The sequence below is a fragment of the Catharus ustulatus genome, chromosome 3 (assembly GCF_009819885.2).
Source record: "Catharus ustulatus isolate bCatUst1 chromosome 3, bCatUst1.pri.v2, whole genome shotgun sequence".
NCBI lineage: Eukaryota > Metazoa > Chordata > Aves > Passeriformes > Turdidae > Catharus > Catharus ustulatus.
The window spans coordinates 65,371,472-65,388,679 of NC_046223.1; the positions used below are offsets into that span (position 1 = coordinate 65,371,472).

Sequence of the window (17,208 nt, forward strand, 5' to 3'; positions counted from 1 at the left end):
CTACTTTACCTTTCATAAATAATGGTGCTATGTGCAGTAGACACTAAATTTCACTCTCCTGTAGATCTGCACACATTAATTAGAGTGCTTTCCTCTTCTTTTTCCTTTCCTAAATGTCAAAGTTGACAACTGTGCTGAGACAAAAATTTACCAACAGCAAAAAAAAAAAACCAAACCAAAAAAAACCCACAACAACAACAAAAAAAAAACTAACCAGGAACTCTGGGAACTTCATTTTTATATCTATCTTATAACAAATGTATTTGGAAGCACACAAAAGCAATATTTTTGACTCTTGGAATGAAATTTCTAGAGTGTACAAATTCAATTCTCTAGTGAGGATTATCTACTGTGCTCTTTATATGAACATCTGTACACTTATACACGTTTTAGTTTGTTTCAAGGCTAGTGTCAGAGAAAGAAAATCTAAATGGATCAAAAGTTGATTATATTTATTCTAATTACCTTCCAACAGCCCTCTTGGATGAAAACTCTGGAACCAATGCATATTGCATTTATAATAGTTATTTGAAGGGGTTGACATTTTTACTGCCCACGGATGTGCAAATGTGGCAGAAATAGAGACGCTGTGTAGCAAGAGCATGAAAAGTGAGAATTAATGAAACTGATACTATTCTTAATTTCTTTTTTTTTTTTAATTAGAGAAAAGTGTGGATTATTCTCAAGATCGAGTGAAACCATACCACTCATGATAACTTCCTTGTAAACAGATGTGCCGTAAATAGACTTACATAATTTGTGCATCTACCCTCATACATTATTTGACATTTGAATCTTTCTTTGACATGGGTAAAACTTTCCTTGATGTGGGAACTGTTATACCTGTTGTTTAGTTAAAGAACTTGTACTTCTGTGAAAACTGAAATTAACATTGAGCAGAGATGGAACACTGCTTCTATGAACATACTATGCAAGAACTCTTATGGAATGAAAAGCTGGATTTTTCATCTACTTCTGCAGTGATAGAGATTCTCAAATTCAATACCAATTCTCAAACATTTTCTAGCATAAAGAGCAATCGTTTAATCATACTATCAATACATATTCAATGCCACATATTAATCACCACATGAAAACCTCAACAACTGCAGGGACAGAATTCATGATACGTCTTGTAAGTGTGTGGGGATTGGTTTATTACTGAGGTTGTTTTAGTGCATTGCACTTTCTGTCTAGTAATACAATTTCAAAAGCAAAGAAAGTTTTGTTTGATGTGAGGTTTGATATCATAGCCATCTGGGAGACTATGAAGGAGATTTCATCAGTGATAAGAGAACATAAACTTGTCAGCAGTGCAATGTGTAAGATTTTTCCCATATATAATTATTTTGAGAGTAAGACCATTTTTCCTTGGTTCTAGAGCATTTGAAAACTTTGGAGTAAAATATTATTTTTTTCACTGTTTCTGAAGTAGCAAGTTTTATCAATTTCATTAAGCACAAACATCAGTAATATTCTATAATACAGCTGCATTGAACAACTTCTAAAAATATTGTGCAATAGTCAAAAGAGAAGGCAAGAACTTTGCAGTGAAGGTAGCTCTCACCTATAGACAGGTGATGAACTACAGATACTATATTCTCTACTCTCCTTGCCACCCAGTCTCTGTGTCTCAGATGTATGATGGTTCTGATACACTCTCAACAGTTTCTTCCAGAAATTCAGCTGCATAAACTTATACTGATTAGAATTTTCTCACCAGAATTCAGCAATGGATCACTAATATTTATGTTGTTGTTTTCTGGACATAAAAAGTCTGCTGTTTGCTAAAATATCATTAAAAGGAACTCACACTCTGAGAAGTTTCAGAATTTCTTGTAAATGACCTGTTCACATTTATTTTCAAGACCTGTGTCTCTTTAGGTTACATTAACATATTCTGGGGTGTTCATCACACTCCAGGACAAGAACTCAGCATTAGAGCAGGATGAACTGTGAATTAAGGCTGCTTGCAGGAGAGTCCACATAGAACATCCTCCACTCTGTGGATATACAGGAATGTCTCAATATTTCATGTTGGTCAGAATTGTGAGGACCAAGCCTGTATATGTAGGCCTTCCAGTAAGTTGTTGTTAGTTATTCCATTATTCTGAAGCTGACTCTTAAGCAAATACTTGGAGTCTAAATCTCATGAGGCTTGTCTAAATGAAGACTTGGAGGAATACTGCAGATTTAGAAGATGTATATATTTAAAGAGTACAGTTAAACCATGCTAAATGCTGGTGTGGTCATTTATTAAGAACTAAGGTGACCTAGATTTAAGTTAGATTAATCTACTGTGAAATTTTCACTTAGGCTACTTTAATTCCAAATGAACATCTACACAACATTTTATATCTCTTTTGAATTTACCTTAAATTAATCTTGCTGATTGTTTCTATGTAGAAAAGACCTACAAGAGGGAAATTTCAGCCATATTTTGGTAACTGGGTAAAATGAAATCTTTAGGTTCTGTCCTGAAACTGAATGTCACTGGAAAACTTCGAATAGATTGTAATAAGTTTTGAAACTCAAAATCTGTAAAGACATACCAAAAGGAGCACAAAATATCAGGTTTTATGGTAATGGTGTGTTTATAAATAGCCTCTCATTATAGTGGCATTATATTTTAAATTATGAATTCCACAGATTTTATTTAAATGCCTAAAGGTTTAAGTTCTATCTTTCAAAACAAAAAAAATTCACAGTGAGAATTTACAAGCACCTTGGGTTCATGTCATTTCTTCTACAGGAGATTCTTAACATCTATCCCTAGCTCTAAATTAATATTTTCTATTTTTTGCTATATTTGGTAATTTAATTGCCTTATCATGAGTTTATTTATTGTCTAGATTTATTTTCAATTGGAAATTACTGAGATTGAATCTCAATCATCTTTGTCTTATGACAAGAACTATTTGCAATCAGTTTAAAGGCAACCTCCCCAGAAAGCCATCGTAAGTTTTCACAGCTATCAACATGGTGGGAAAAAAAAGGAATGATTCTGTTTAGTTTAACAACTAAATTCAGTTTAGTGTAGCAACTAAATATTAGCTATATGTTAATAACACTTATTAGCTATTGAGAACCTTTGATTATTATGCAAATAATTATTGAGCTGTTCCACAACCATGCTTTACAGATTCCACCAATAGACTCTTACCTAAAATTTCTAAGACACAAATCCTGAAGATCAATAAGCAGAATGAGTCCTTGCCAATCAAGTCCCTGTCTAAAATACAAGGTCAGAGACAAAACATTGTTTTAGAATATTCTGATGTCCAAAAGAGTGTGTCAAAGAGGTTCCAGAAAGCCTAAGGATTATACACCCATATGGCATATTACTGTGCAAGCAGAGTTTTCTGTATCCTACATTTCTGCTTTTGATATAGGGGAAACTGCTGGAGTAGTTTTCTTTTCCTACAAAACATTCATTAGGATCCAGAAACATGATTAACAATTCCTGTCTGCCAGACATGTTTTGAGTACAACCAAGCCACCTCCATCAGGCCCTTGACAAAATGCAGCTGTAGGTACATTGTTTTCAAAATGATAGAGACAATGATAGTTCCTTTATACCTTTGTAGTCATTGTGTAGTCTCTAAGGGGTTAAAAGGATAGTCTTTTGGAGCCCTTTTCAACTGGAAAGCCTCAGCTTTACAGCTTCTATTTTCCAGGAGGGCACTATGGCTACCGAGTTACAAAATAATGTAGGTGGAGTGCAAGCTGCTTGCCCCTCTCAACTTCGTGCAATTCCAGATCCATCAATACAAGAGTCATTGGTGCCAGAGGTTAATAGAAAAGAAATCTATTTGACAGGTCTGTTTCTGTTTCATAAACCTCTTTATGTAAAATACTTCATAATGGTAACTGGGTAAAATAATTGCAGACTAATTTTTATGCTCCCAGGCACACCTAGTAATGTATGGAGGTGGCTCATGTGGCTCATGCATATATACGGTACTAAGTTCAATATCTGGAGAGCTCCACAGTTTCCTGTTGTCATTGAAGATCTGCTTTGCGAACATGACTTCAAGTGGTACTCAAACAAAATCTTGCTCAAAGTGTCTGAAGTCCACCCTAAGTCTTGGTCCATGAACATTATTAGAACTCTGCCATTACACTTGATAATGTGCCATATGATCTTCGAGTGGTTTGCTATATCAAAAGAGATTTAAATAGTTCTACGAGAGAATACACTAAGGGAAAACTCATAGAGAGGGATCCTGCAGATGAAGGATATTTGGGGGAAAAAAAATAATTGGAGGACAGGCAAAAGTTAAAAATGCACAAGGTAATCAAAAGCCGTTTTTTTTACAGTTAATTCATTAATTGATTCCTTCTTATGTTAATCCCAAAATTTATTTGTCTAGTAAATTATTAAAGAAACACCTATATTTTCTATAAATGCAAGACAAAGTGGTATAATGAAATATTCAAGGGTCATAGCTTATGGGAACAGAAAAAAAAAAAACCTATTAAAAAATGTATTATTTAACACACTGGTTTAGGTCCAGTAGAAGGACTTTACTTTGCCTAAATTTGAAATATTAATCCAATTAGTAATGCTATTTATGTTGTTGAACAATGAGTTCGTTCTTTTCCCCTTAACTGTGTCAAAACATTTTTCTAAAGCAAAACTAAATGGCTCCAAAAACTTGTAAATATATATGAAATTTATTTCAAGACAAATGAAGCAAAAATATACCTGTATAAGTCTCTGAACAATTTTGCCATAAACAAAATATAAATGTCTAGTATCTTAGTGAACATTGTTATGTTAATTTTGGCCTTTAGTTTGACAGACATATCTTCTTAAATCACATTGCAAGAGAAGAGAAAAAAGTACATATTATGTATTCCCATGACATAGTTTGTGGAAGTAAAGTTATATACAAAATGTAATTCTTCAGCAGTTTTCTGAGTCAGAGATTATTTATCTTTGTTTCAGATAAATGGCCATTTCTTCAAATCCCTCTTCAGCTTTAGTAAAGTAATTGCGGTCACGTTTTTTCATCAGCATATGTTTTGTTTCTAAAAAATTATCAGCTAAAAGCAGGCATCCTGATATAGGAATGAGTTCATGTTTTCAGACTATCATCAGTATAGTGAAATCCAGTGGAAAAATCCTAATTATGTGATACAATTTTTTAATCAGTGGCAGCAGATGTTGTAAAATATTTTAAGAAGATAGCCTGTTGAGTTCCTACAGTTTCTTCCTCTCTTCCCTTATTCCCAGAACTGTGCAAATTCAGGGTGAAGAAGACATTCTAATTTAGCTCCATTTGTCATTGTAAGTAGCACACAGGCACAGATCTGATGTTTTCTAATCTTATGCACTTAGGAAAGAGCATATTTGCTCTGTGGTAAATCAGAGAGGAACTTCTCCAATGGGTTACTCATGCATTCAGAATCTGAATTGCCTCCCATCTTTATGTCACATGGCTAGAGCTAAATCCAGACAGCTCAACAATGTCTCTACTGAGTTTTTATTGTCATAAAAGTCCTGCAGTTCCCAGCAGAGAAGTTCTCATTGAGGAAGACAAGTGTATGAACACAATGCTACACAAAATACAAAAATTCCCCAAACCTTTATTTGATAAAGATTTCAGTTGGTGTGATAACTGAAATGAAGAAATCACTTGGATCATCAGACACCAGCTTCCCTTTCATTAGCTGCTTAATTGTCTTATCATATACTGTTTCCCTCCTCTCCCTTCTCTTCTCCTTTCCTCCTTTCTTTATCCTATGCCTTCACAGCCAAATAAATATATGGCTTTTAACTTCCAGTTACTTGGTATCCATTCTTATTAACATAAAAAGACCCCTGACTCTTTATTCCTTCTTCTTTGGTTTTATCCTTTTTTGGTGTACATAAATGTGTTTGTATGCAAAATTTAAACCAATCTTTAAGTGAACGACAGTTATTTAGCAACAACTATTTTCTTGTGATACATTGAAATTACATTAGTTTAATTTACTGGACATAGGAATAAGTTTACAATGTCATGTCAACATGCCTAAATTTCATGACCAGCAGATGTTGTGTCCTACCATGGCACCATCAATGTTTATTGAGCAATAGCAAGAGAATCCAATTTGATTTTGCTGCCCGCCAAAATCACTGTAGTCTCCTATAATTACTATTGCTCTGTGAAAAAAATTCAGTAACTTCTGGTCCCTCTTAAATACATATAATTTTTTGAATGATTCATCCATTTACTCCTATGTTTCAGTAATAAAACAAATCATGCCAGTATTGGACTCCTTTGAAAACTCAATGCTAGCAAAATTGTAATGCCTGTGTGCTCTGATTATTGCTATGCTTTGTTGGAAGTGTCAGCATTACCACATATGTGTTGCACTGTTACATCTTGCATGGTTTTACTGTCTAACAAAAATAATTTTTTTAATGACTTTTGGGGGAACGTCACTTTGGGGATATTCACACATTTATGGGAGAATTACGTGGTTTGTGTGCAGTGACCTTAACATGGAATGTAATAATATTCCATAAATATACAGCTTATTTATCCATTTAGCCCCCTTCCTAGACAATGCAAGAGCCAGTTAACAAAACACAGAATTTTTTCCTTAAATGATTGTTGGATGTAATATTTCACACTTAAGCTAAAAGAAAGAAATAATAAATTTCACCTTCTATTGCAGAGTTGGTTTTCTTAGAATAAAGATCACATTCATTGAGATTTGTTGTTATGTTTCAAAAAGAGCACTGACTTTGACAAGTGATAGATCATAACTGCTCTTAACCAGTTGTGTTCCTTTAATCTTATATTATTTAATCTTATGGTGATATTTTCCCCTCTAATGACATTAACTATAATGGTAGTGCCCTTCTAGTGCTATTGATTTGGTACATTTTCTTCATATTTTATACTAAGAAAGTGTTATTAGAGATATGTACTGCTGACTTGGTACTGATACTATTTTTTTCCACATTGAAACACTGATCATGGCTCATTTCTTTTGTGTATTCAGCAAAATTTGGAGGCAAATTGGGACCACAGACACTCATATGGAGCAGTCTTCTGGGTATTTTTTTTATCACTGTTGAGCATTATTTATGAGAAAAAGCATATTAACTCTTATAAAGTAAATCTATTTTACTTTCTCCAGACCTTGCTGGAGAAGCTCCACAGTGCCTGAAAAAGAGCTATTAAGAAGAACCTGAATTCTCATGGCTGTAATACCAATGTTATTGCTAGTATTTAATTCTGTTTCTCAAACATCTTTAGCCCCTTTTCATTAAATAACTTATTATTTGACAGACCCCTTGATAAAATGGATTTGAAAACTTGGATGGTCTTTGCAAAGATATGCAATTAATTGCATTGCCTCACAGACACTTTGAAAGTAACTTTGAGAGCTACTTTCCAAATACTCTTCATTTATTTTGTTATTCAAATCATGAAATAAGATGCAAAAGAAGTGTCCTCATGGCATAATTGTTTTATTTTCCCTGTCTATGCATTGTCTATACAATGCTAGAAAAATGTCATTTGAAGAGGATGCTTTTAGCTATATAGAATTGACTTATAGGAGTAGTGGTATTTCTTATTTCTGATGGACATAGAAATATTTTCTCCTCTTCCTTTTCCCATCCTTCTTCTCACTAAGCATTGTAATTTCTGAGAATGACAGTGGAATGACTGTAGAGAATTATGAATAAAAAAGGAGTGTAAAAGAATTTATTGAAAAATAAATAATTTAAATTTTGTCCCAAACATGTTGCTTTGAATACCAGTATCTATGGGGCTTGTTGTGATCTTAAGAAAACAGTATTTGATCTCCTGCAGAGGCCCTCAGCATTCAACTTTTCCATTGAAGAAATTAGATGTAATTAAATGTCATTTGCACAGAGCCACTAAGCACAAAGTCTTACATTCCTCTTTTTAGCAAGTTTGAAGCAAAAACTTGTGATACTTACAGAAGATTCCACAGGATTTCCTTTCCTTATCTGCCCTGTGCTTTGTCTGGTCATTTTTTCATACTGGGAATGTAGTGGGGAAGTACTTGCTTCTATTCCTGATCCTTTAGTGAGAGAAAAAATCTTTGGCTACCAAGTAGTTGGAAAAAAAATTTTTGCTGTTATGTGGCTCAGTTTTGATTGTTGAAATTTGTTTGCACTTCATGTGCATTCCTGAGAAGCAGTCACAAGTATTGAGTGTAGTTGTTAAAGTTTTTCTTTTGTTTGTAATTGCTAACCAAATAGTAGTTTCTAGTGCTATGATTGTCTGATTTTTTGTGGTTTTTAAATTGTTTACTTCTATTAGGACAGCCTTTAATTGAAGAAATTTAATTCAGACTAGAAAATAACTGTCACGCATTCTCTGCAATTTTCCCTTAATAACCGAACTGTTAGTATAATAACTGAACTGCTAAAAGTGTTTTCTTTCTAATGAATATTTAGTTTGGTGAATTGCATTGAAAACAGCTATCTGAACATTATAGAAAGGAGACTTTAATCATTGTAATACGTAAACAGGAACAACTTTATGCTCTTTAGGATTATTAAATTTTATTATAGGATGCTTTCCTCCTTTCTGTTAAAGAATTGAAAACACCAGGACAATGCTCTTGCAATATTCCTGATATTTCTTGAAACCAGCCCTCTGTGTGACGTGCATATCACTTAGAAATCAAGAGCACAAATAAGCTCCATAGAATATTTGTATACTTTATTGAGTAACTGTGGAATGTATTTAGCATTTCCACTGTATAAGCCCTAAACTACCTTGCACAATCTTTGGATCCAGGGGGTTTTGTTTGTTTCTTTTCTTTCTGAAACTCATCTTGGCTGCTCCCTCTCTGACTGATTTCTGTCCTGACAAAGATTACTTAAAGAAGTTCCTGTTCCTTTCCCAAAATGGAAAAGAAAGAAGCAAATATCCCTTCCTCCAGCCTTTTAGAAATTAATTCATCTTAGGTACTAAATGTTCTCACATAAGAGTACCAGTTCTAATATTTTAGAAAAGCATTATGACACTTTTCCAGCATTGACTTTTTGTTTCCTTAGTATCACAAGGGGAATTTAAGTAATTATATGAATTCTCATAAACTACATCCTAAACAAAAGCATAGCCCAGATATAAAGGGGTTTTTTTTCCTGCTTAAGTTAATAACAATGTCTATTTAATATGTCTACTGTAAAACCACATTTTTCTCCTACTGTTCCTCCTTTTTTCTTTTTGGTAACATTTGCTCTGAAGATATGAGACAATACACTCAAAGTGAGAACCCTCTTCAGTTTAAGACACATTCTGCATTCATATTGAATGTAAGAATTGCAAAGGCAGTGTGGGATGTATTCGTATTCTTATTTGCATGCCAAAATTCAAATTGTTCTTTTGACTATGGTTTGTATCATAACACTGTTGCAGACACAGTTCCACAGATGTCAGCATTTTCTGAATGAATTTCTTATCTGCATGTTTTGCAGCTGAGGTTTCCTAGATAAAGCAGCCTAAGAAGAGTAACGTGAAACAGAAATTGTAAAGAAATCATAATAAAAAGTGTAACACTGAAACAATTTTATCCTGCATAGACTTAATATATGGGCAGCTGACTTTGTTTTACCCAACAAGTTAAAATGTGCTGGAGACAGACAATTCAGTTTACAAAAAGTATGAAATTCATGTGCCTTAAAAAAAAAAAAAATATGAGATCTTTTCCAGAAAATATGGAGACTTGCAGTATGCCTATTTCAAAGCTCTGACTGTTTAATTCTCTAAAATAAAAAAGATCTATTCCATCATGGAATGTTGATGAAATTTGCTTTTATAAGTGAGTAGTTTTGCACTGGGAGAATTATTAAAACACAATCTACAAATATAGTATGGGGGAAATACTTTTTTAATAGTTTGACTATTTCCAAATCGTGAAAATTGCATCTTTCTGTACCTACATTTGGAAGCATAACACCTTGCTTATCAAATCTTGTACTCTTATAATGGTAACCACGAGATCACACATACTCTACAACATTTCAAAATAGTTCAATCTTTTACCAAGTGAATCTGCTTAAGATTTAAATGAGATGTAACCATAGCCTTAGTTTAGCATATTAGGATAAATTCATTAAGTATTGTGCCTTAGTTTGTCTAACCCTCAAAAGAACATTTGAAGAAAATAGGGACTTTCCAAAATGAAACATTTCAGATTCATTCCAAGGAAATTCAGTTTAAAATTATTAATACAAACCTTTTTTATATATTTGTAGACTGTTGAAAAAAATCACCAAAGTTTTTTCAAAGCTTGTGGGTTGAAATAAAGATAGTTTAATAGATAAAACAAAAAGGCACTTGCTCAAGCAAAGCAAAGAAAGGAATTATTCACTCCTTTCCATGGACAGGCAGGAGGCATTCAACCATCTGCAAGAAAGAAGTGCTCCATCACACATAACATTGCTTGATGCAAATGCCATCACTCCAAACGTCCTCCCCTTCTTTCTTCCCTGAGCTTTATCTGCTGAGCAGGATGCCATATGATAAGGAATGCCCACAGGAATATCCCTGTGGTCAGTTGGGGTCAACTGTCCCAGCTGTGTTCTCTCCCCAGTCCTTGTGCACCCCAACCCCCTCACTGGCGGGGTGGGTGAAAGGCCTTGATTGTGTTAATCCTGTTCAGCAGGAACTAAACCATTCTGGGATATCAACACTGTTTCCAGAAGAAAACTTAAACAACGTCCTATATCTCCTACTACAGAGAAAACAAAACCTACCCCAGCCAACCTCAGCACTTCTTGGAAGATTGGTTTTTCCTCCTTACCCTAAAATCTGTTTTACATATCCTGTCTTTTGTAGTTCCTTGTTCTTATTCCTGTCCCATTTTTACATATGTTTATCCTATCTTGCTACTACTCTTGAGGCAGAGAAATAAACAAAAAACCCTGTTGTTCGGTGAGGGTTTTGGGGAGTTTTTGTTTTACAGGTTTTTTTTTGTATATACCTTTTGGGAGTATTTGGTGGTCTATACACAAAAAAAAAAAAAGAAAAAAAATATATAGCCTGAATTTAATTTCAACACTGAAAGTTTCACAAATTGCAAACAAATTACATTAGTCTTATGAAAGCAATTAGCAGGAAAATTTAACAAAGTCATTACTACCATCCCTATTTCTCCTAAGGTTCCTCTTCATGCAACATTTTTCTGATGTTTTCTAAAGGCAGATGACAAGCAATAGGCTTTATAAACGTTTGAATATCACTTCAACATATTGCAATCAACATGAGTACATACCAGCCAAAAACCAGGGCTCGCTTCACAAACAGTGCAGGTAGAAATAACACAACAAAGCATTAACATTCCAAATAAACAATTATAAAGTGATATTTAGAATTACACATTCTAATTAAACATGATTCCTATTTTTTTTCCAAAATAATTAATTTCTATCTCTTTTTTTCCAATTTAGAATTATGGACCACATAATTAATTTGTAACTGCTGGCAGAGCTGCAAAAATCTTAAAGTTTCCCCTTCATGAAATTAGTGGCTTTTAACAGTAGATACATAAGATTTTCAAATTAAATTATTGCAGCAACTAGTTCTACTAATGGTTTTAGGATAATGATCAGGTAACACCTCTGGTATGCTATATTTGCAATACATAAATAACATAACCAAGTATGTAGCTGTGTAAGTCAGTCTTTTACAGAACTTTGCAAATGTAAAAAGAAGAAAAAAGAGGTGTATTTTCACATTCTGATAGCATGTAAAACACAAGGGGATAATAATTTTTTTACCCATACGTAAAATATTTATTTGTATTTATTGGGGCTAGAAAGTGCATGGTGCCCTACTTGCCTTCTTCATGAAGAAGAGTGTAATTGAGGTTTTTTTATTTTCATTTTTGTATACATGAAAGAAATACATAGAAATTGTTTCCTTTCAACAGTAAAAGGTGAATTTGTAATTGGCATTTTTCTTCTTTTAAGAAATTTTTCAATCTTTCTTCCACTGTGATTAAATTTTAGGGGATTTTGCGTTTCTGGGATTTTTTTAAAAGGCCTGATCGAAAAATCTCTAAGCATTTTGGTAGGACAATACCGGTCTTAATCACAGTGGATCTTGTGGTGATACATTGTTTTTGGCTAATTTTACTAATAAAAGTTACCTTAGTTCAAGAATGGAATAAGTCTATTTGCTGAAATTATATCTCAGAAACTTTCTGGTTCTGCCCATGTGTGTACATAAAAAGGTCGGTGGTGGAGGACTTAGCACATTCACACAGTTCATGGCTTGTCAAGCCTCACAGGAGAACCTTAGTCTGACACATTTGGGTTGTAAACTCTAATCAGGGGAGTTGCTTTTTCTGATTTCAAACAAAATCTGAGATTCTTCTCACAGAGAAACAGAAACACTGAGAATTTGGGGGAAAAAAAATTCCATTCTTAGATTTAGTGAAAAAGCAGTAAGTCATTAGATCCAGAAGGGTCTAATTTTCAATTTTATTTTAAAGTGTGTTTTTAGACAATAAAAGACTTAACCTTTCCATGAGTCAGGAAAGAAAACTACAAAGATAATACAACTGGAGATTGAATACACCAGCACTTCTGACACACTGCTCTGTTTTCCACCATTTAATGGGTCCTGGAAGTCAATAAATACAGCCTGCACCCTAGTTTATAACACAGGAAGCCCTGGAGTCCATCTCAGTTTAGAATTGTCACAGGGAACAGCTAATTATTTTTAAATTTTTCTTTTTTAGTATGGGATGAACAGCAGTAGAAAGAAAAAGTCATCAGAAAATCAATCGCTTGAAAACTAACTTATTTCAGATGCCAACATTTCTCCGGTCATTTTCCCAAACACATAACTGATTAATAGTTGTCTTTTAAAATCTTGTCAATGTTAATCTCACAGTGCAAAACTCAGCTTTTGAAGCCAATTAGATCAATTGCATCTGTGCTGAGGTATGTGTTCTTGAAAGTTTTTAAAACATGATGGAAAGTATGACTACATACCTAGTACTCAAAAATTAAAAGGGAGAAAACATCCATGACTCTGAAAGGACAGAAAATAGGTACAGCCATTTATGATCCCTTTATTCACAATAAAACATAATTCACCTGAAGTCTGATAAAATAGATATGAGTTAGATATGAATTGAATATGAGTCTTTCTGGAACTTTTCAATGTATCTGGAAGTCGCTGTGAAATATAAAAACCAGAAAATATAAGTGTGAATTTTGGGGGCTTATATTCACCTATCCCAAAATGCAAGTATTCTGGGAGAAGTAGTACTATAACACTGAGAAAAATGATGTATTTAAATGTGAAATTATCAATAATTTCTCATCTTGAACTACAAAACCTCTCATTGAGTTTTTTAACCTAAAATCTTGTTGATATGTGAAATCAGGCTTGTGATCACACTAGAAATTTATGATGCTATAACTGATTTAACAGGAATAAAGTCATGCAGATGTTTTCTGAAAGAACATGGAATAGTTCATGGCCCCAGTTTGGAAACCATAAACATTAATCATCTCTTCCTTGTTTTCCTAGCTCCTGTCCGCTTCTTTCAATGTGTCTTCCTAAATGGACCTAATGGATTTGGGCTGCAATTTCCTATTAATCCCCCTTCAAACAAGGAAGAAAAGACTCACTCAAAGACTTCCAAGAGAAAGACAAGGAAACCGGGGCAGTAGAGAGACTGAGTCCTGTGATCACTGACATTTTGCACTTTATCTTTTCTGCTGAGGTCCACAGTAGCTACAGTGGCACTTGTCATTGCAAGAACGTGATCCACTTGCACACATGTACCTGGAAAAAGTTTCCATGGGCAGCGGCAGAACAAGCAGAACAATGAACTGTGTTTAACAAAGATAGAAATGTAAAAGTGTCCAGTTTCTCATGGAAAGGCTGCAATGCTAACAAAGCATTGACATGACTGTGTGTGTGAGCATGTGCGTGTGTTTTCATGCCTCTTTTGCTCTTGTTTTTATTTACCTACATGCTCAGCATTGAAGTGAGTCTGTTTTCCATTTAATCTTATCTAAGGAGTGAGAGGTTGAATGTAGCTCTTATATCAGCAAGATTTCAAGACTAGCTGCAATCCTAAACCATTTCTTCTTAACGTTCAATCAAATTGCTGACAGGAAAATGCCTCACTAAGTCATGAAAATGTGCTCTGTGACTGGTGCTATTTTTATGTCTCATTGACCAGTGTAGCCTGAAGCTCACACTTAGTCAGAGCAGCTCAATACACTATCAGTAAGTTGACTCCACAAGTCATGTTAATGATGAATATTTCTATTTAATCAGAAACTGTAAAAGCATGTACTATTTGCCCTGCCCGTTGATGAAATACAAGCTCTTCTCTTCCTAAGGCCCAAAGTGAGAAGAGAAAGTGAAACCACATGGCAAAGGTTAGGAAAACCACTATTTTATTGACATGAAGGTCAGAAGAAGCAAATGAAATAATTGTAGAGTTTCCACTTTTCTTCTGTGACTAAATCAGATTGTTTTGCAGCAAAAACCATGTAAATGGACAATATTCCAGCAAAAAAATTTGCTATTAGCTTAAGCCAGATGAAAAGCTAGGATGTGAGATGCCATTCACAAAACTAAAGCAATCCAAATTTCCAGTAATTATGTGAATTTGATGCTATCTCAAATCAGTGAACAACAGCAAAAACCAAAACCAAACCCAAAAAAACAAAGAATCAGAAAAAAAAATGAAACATAAACACATGAAATTATCTCAGTATCTCATTTTACTAGATGAAATGAAAGGACTTCTCACAGCACACTACTACAAATGGCTTGCAGTAGAAGTGAAGGTAGACATCCTTGTCCTCAACCTTCTTTTGTGCATTTATGTAGAAATAAAGGATTGGTTCCCCTAAAAAAGGAACAAGATGGCATTTGATCAATTTAAAGGCACATGAATGAAAAGTGACATCTCACCAGTGTATGTCTGGCAATGTAAATAATGCATTTTTGCAAGCTGCTATTTGTTGGCATTTCTTTACTGTATTTTTGCATTTAATCTGGGAAATATACAGCAGTGACCTCAGTTATGTAGTTGCCTGCTGAAGCAACATGATCCTCTGTGCACAAACCCACTACTTGTAGAGTCTGAACGCGCCAAAAACTATACATCACTTTTTTATTTTTAATATAGACCAAGATAGCATTGGCCTCCCCCCTCTTACACTCTCTCTGCCCATCCATCTTACTTTAATAAAACAATTGACTCATGTGAGTTTTGGACAGCTGATTCTTTGACAGCTTAGTGCAATTCAGAAAGCTTTGCTGTTACACTGCTGGGTCCAGATGGTGTTCTCTATTACTGGTCATGGCCTCACATGAACTGGATCCTTGGTCTTAACGTGCTCTAATGTTGCACAGGTCATGTGCTGCAAAAGCTGTCATTGCAACAAGCAGTTTAGGCAGTGGTGACCAGAAAGAAGTAGGAACAGGTCCTGCTTTAGAAGTAGCTATTCCCATGTAGAATCACACTTTAGATATGAGTGTTCATGGTGAATGTCCCCACAGACCCCTGTGAAATCTGCTCTGGAGATAGCCCTACCAACAGAGAATTTTTAAGGGTGGAATAACAATCTTCAATTTTCTTTTGGTGTCTCTTTTTATATTTCCAGCAACTTTTTCCTTCCCAGTTTGTGGTTTTGTATATATTATGATGGATGTTATTGGCCTAGGTTTTACTGTGAAAGCTGTCTTTAAAATGAGATTTTAACTTTCTGCAAAATCAGTTAATTCAAGATTTTATCTAATGCAAATAATCAGGATAAAAAAAATTATATACTCTCAACCTTTTTTTTTGTCTTTTTTTTTGATTTTTTTTTTTTTTGTTATAGTTACCTTTAATCCTTCTTTCCTGTCTGAGATGGGCGATGACAGGAATTTATTCTGGATCTTATTTCCATAATGTCTCAATTAGATATGTTTTAATGTTAGATATCTGAAAGCTTTGGAAATAAAAACAATTAATATAATTGCATAAGTGATGTAAAATCAATCATTTAATTTTGTTCCTAATCTTAGTCACTGCCTGGAAAAACAGGAAAAATCGGTCCACTCTCAGAGAGGCAAGCGTTTTTCTCTTTAAATTCACCTCAAAACTTAAAAAAATTTCCTGGTTTGCATGGCTTTACTAAAATTAGCCTGAAATATTGCAAAAACTTATGCTGATTGTTATACATTTTGGAAAATAAAAAATATAAACTCTGTTTCAGTGGCTGTGATATGTTGTTCTGTGAATTCAAAATTGCAGGACAAGGGTTTATGTATGCAAGCTTTAGAAATCTTCTGATTATAAAGATGCAATTAGGCTGGAAAAATTACCCATCTAGCATTGTATTTACTCCTAATGGGCTTTTAGCAATACTTAGCCAGCTTTTTTACACGTTTTATTGATTACACTCTGACATATGGAAAGCTAAATTGTTGTTGCAGTCATTCAAGGTACGACTTCATCTACACCAAGCCATTTATGTTCATCAAAGTGCTTATTTATAATACAACTGCACAACCAGTACAGACAAAGTAGTGATCGCCGATGACAAGTTTGTAGTTCAGACAATAAGGAAAATGGCCAGTGAGCAAGTGACAGTGTAAACAATAGTGAGATTCCCAGCTCCCACACCCCACAGGAACTATGCTTGCCTGAATCAGCAATGGTTAAGGCAGATGAGCTGGAGTGAGAAACAGACTATAGCCTGGAGGTGATACAACTGCAGGTGCTCAGCTCTGCACTGGGGTTCAAGAGCTTTTTGCCCTGTAGAGTGTGGTGAACCATCCCACATGTGAGGTGTGTCACTCAGCAGTTTTTCTGCACGATTTTCTCTGAGGTACTAAAATCCTGATGAAGTCAACAGGAGTAGTCAATTTCCAGCAAGAACAGTGAGATGTTTTACACTGCTGCCTGACCAGTCCAGAGCTCTTTGCACTCGCTGGTGCAGTCCTCAGACCCCATCCCCAGCCCTCAGTCCCTGTTTGGTTTCACACTTCTACCCATGGAGTCCAGTTTCATCCATTTTAAAACCTTCCAGCAAAAGGGAGTTTTTCTCAATGGCTCATTTCTATTGCACCAGTTAGTGAGGGGATGCTCAGAAAGTCTGGCTAAGAAGATTTAGTCTTCTTTAGTGATTAACTGTGCTGCCCAGCACTGCAGGTGCCCAGATGCTGTTGGGGGCTGCAGGGTGACTTCTCTGAAAAG

At 34.7% G+C, this 17,208-nt stretch overlaps 1 protein-coding gene across 1 annotated transcript in view; it reads left to right on the forward strand.

Moving 5' to 3' along the window:
• The window catches only part of TRDN (triadin), a 219,772-nt gene extending 203,548 nt beyond the window's left edge, over positions 1–16,224 (forward strand). The window contains exon 38 of the mRNA XM_042779095.1: positions 13,530–16,224. Within this exon, the coding sequence (XP_042635029.1) occupies positions 13,530–13,672 (143 nt within the window). The 3' untranslated portion in view covers positions 13,673–16,224. The remainder of the gene's footprint in view (positions 1–13,529) is intronic.
• Positions 16,225–17,208: the final 984 nt, after the last annotated feature.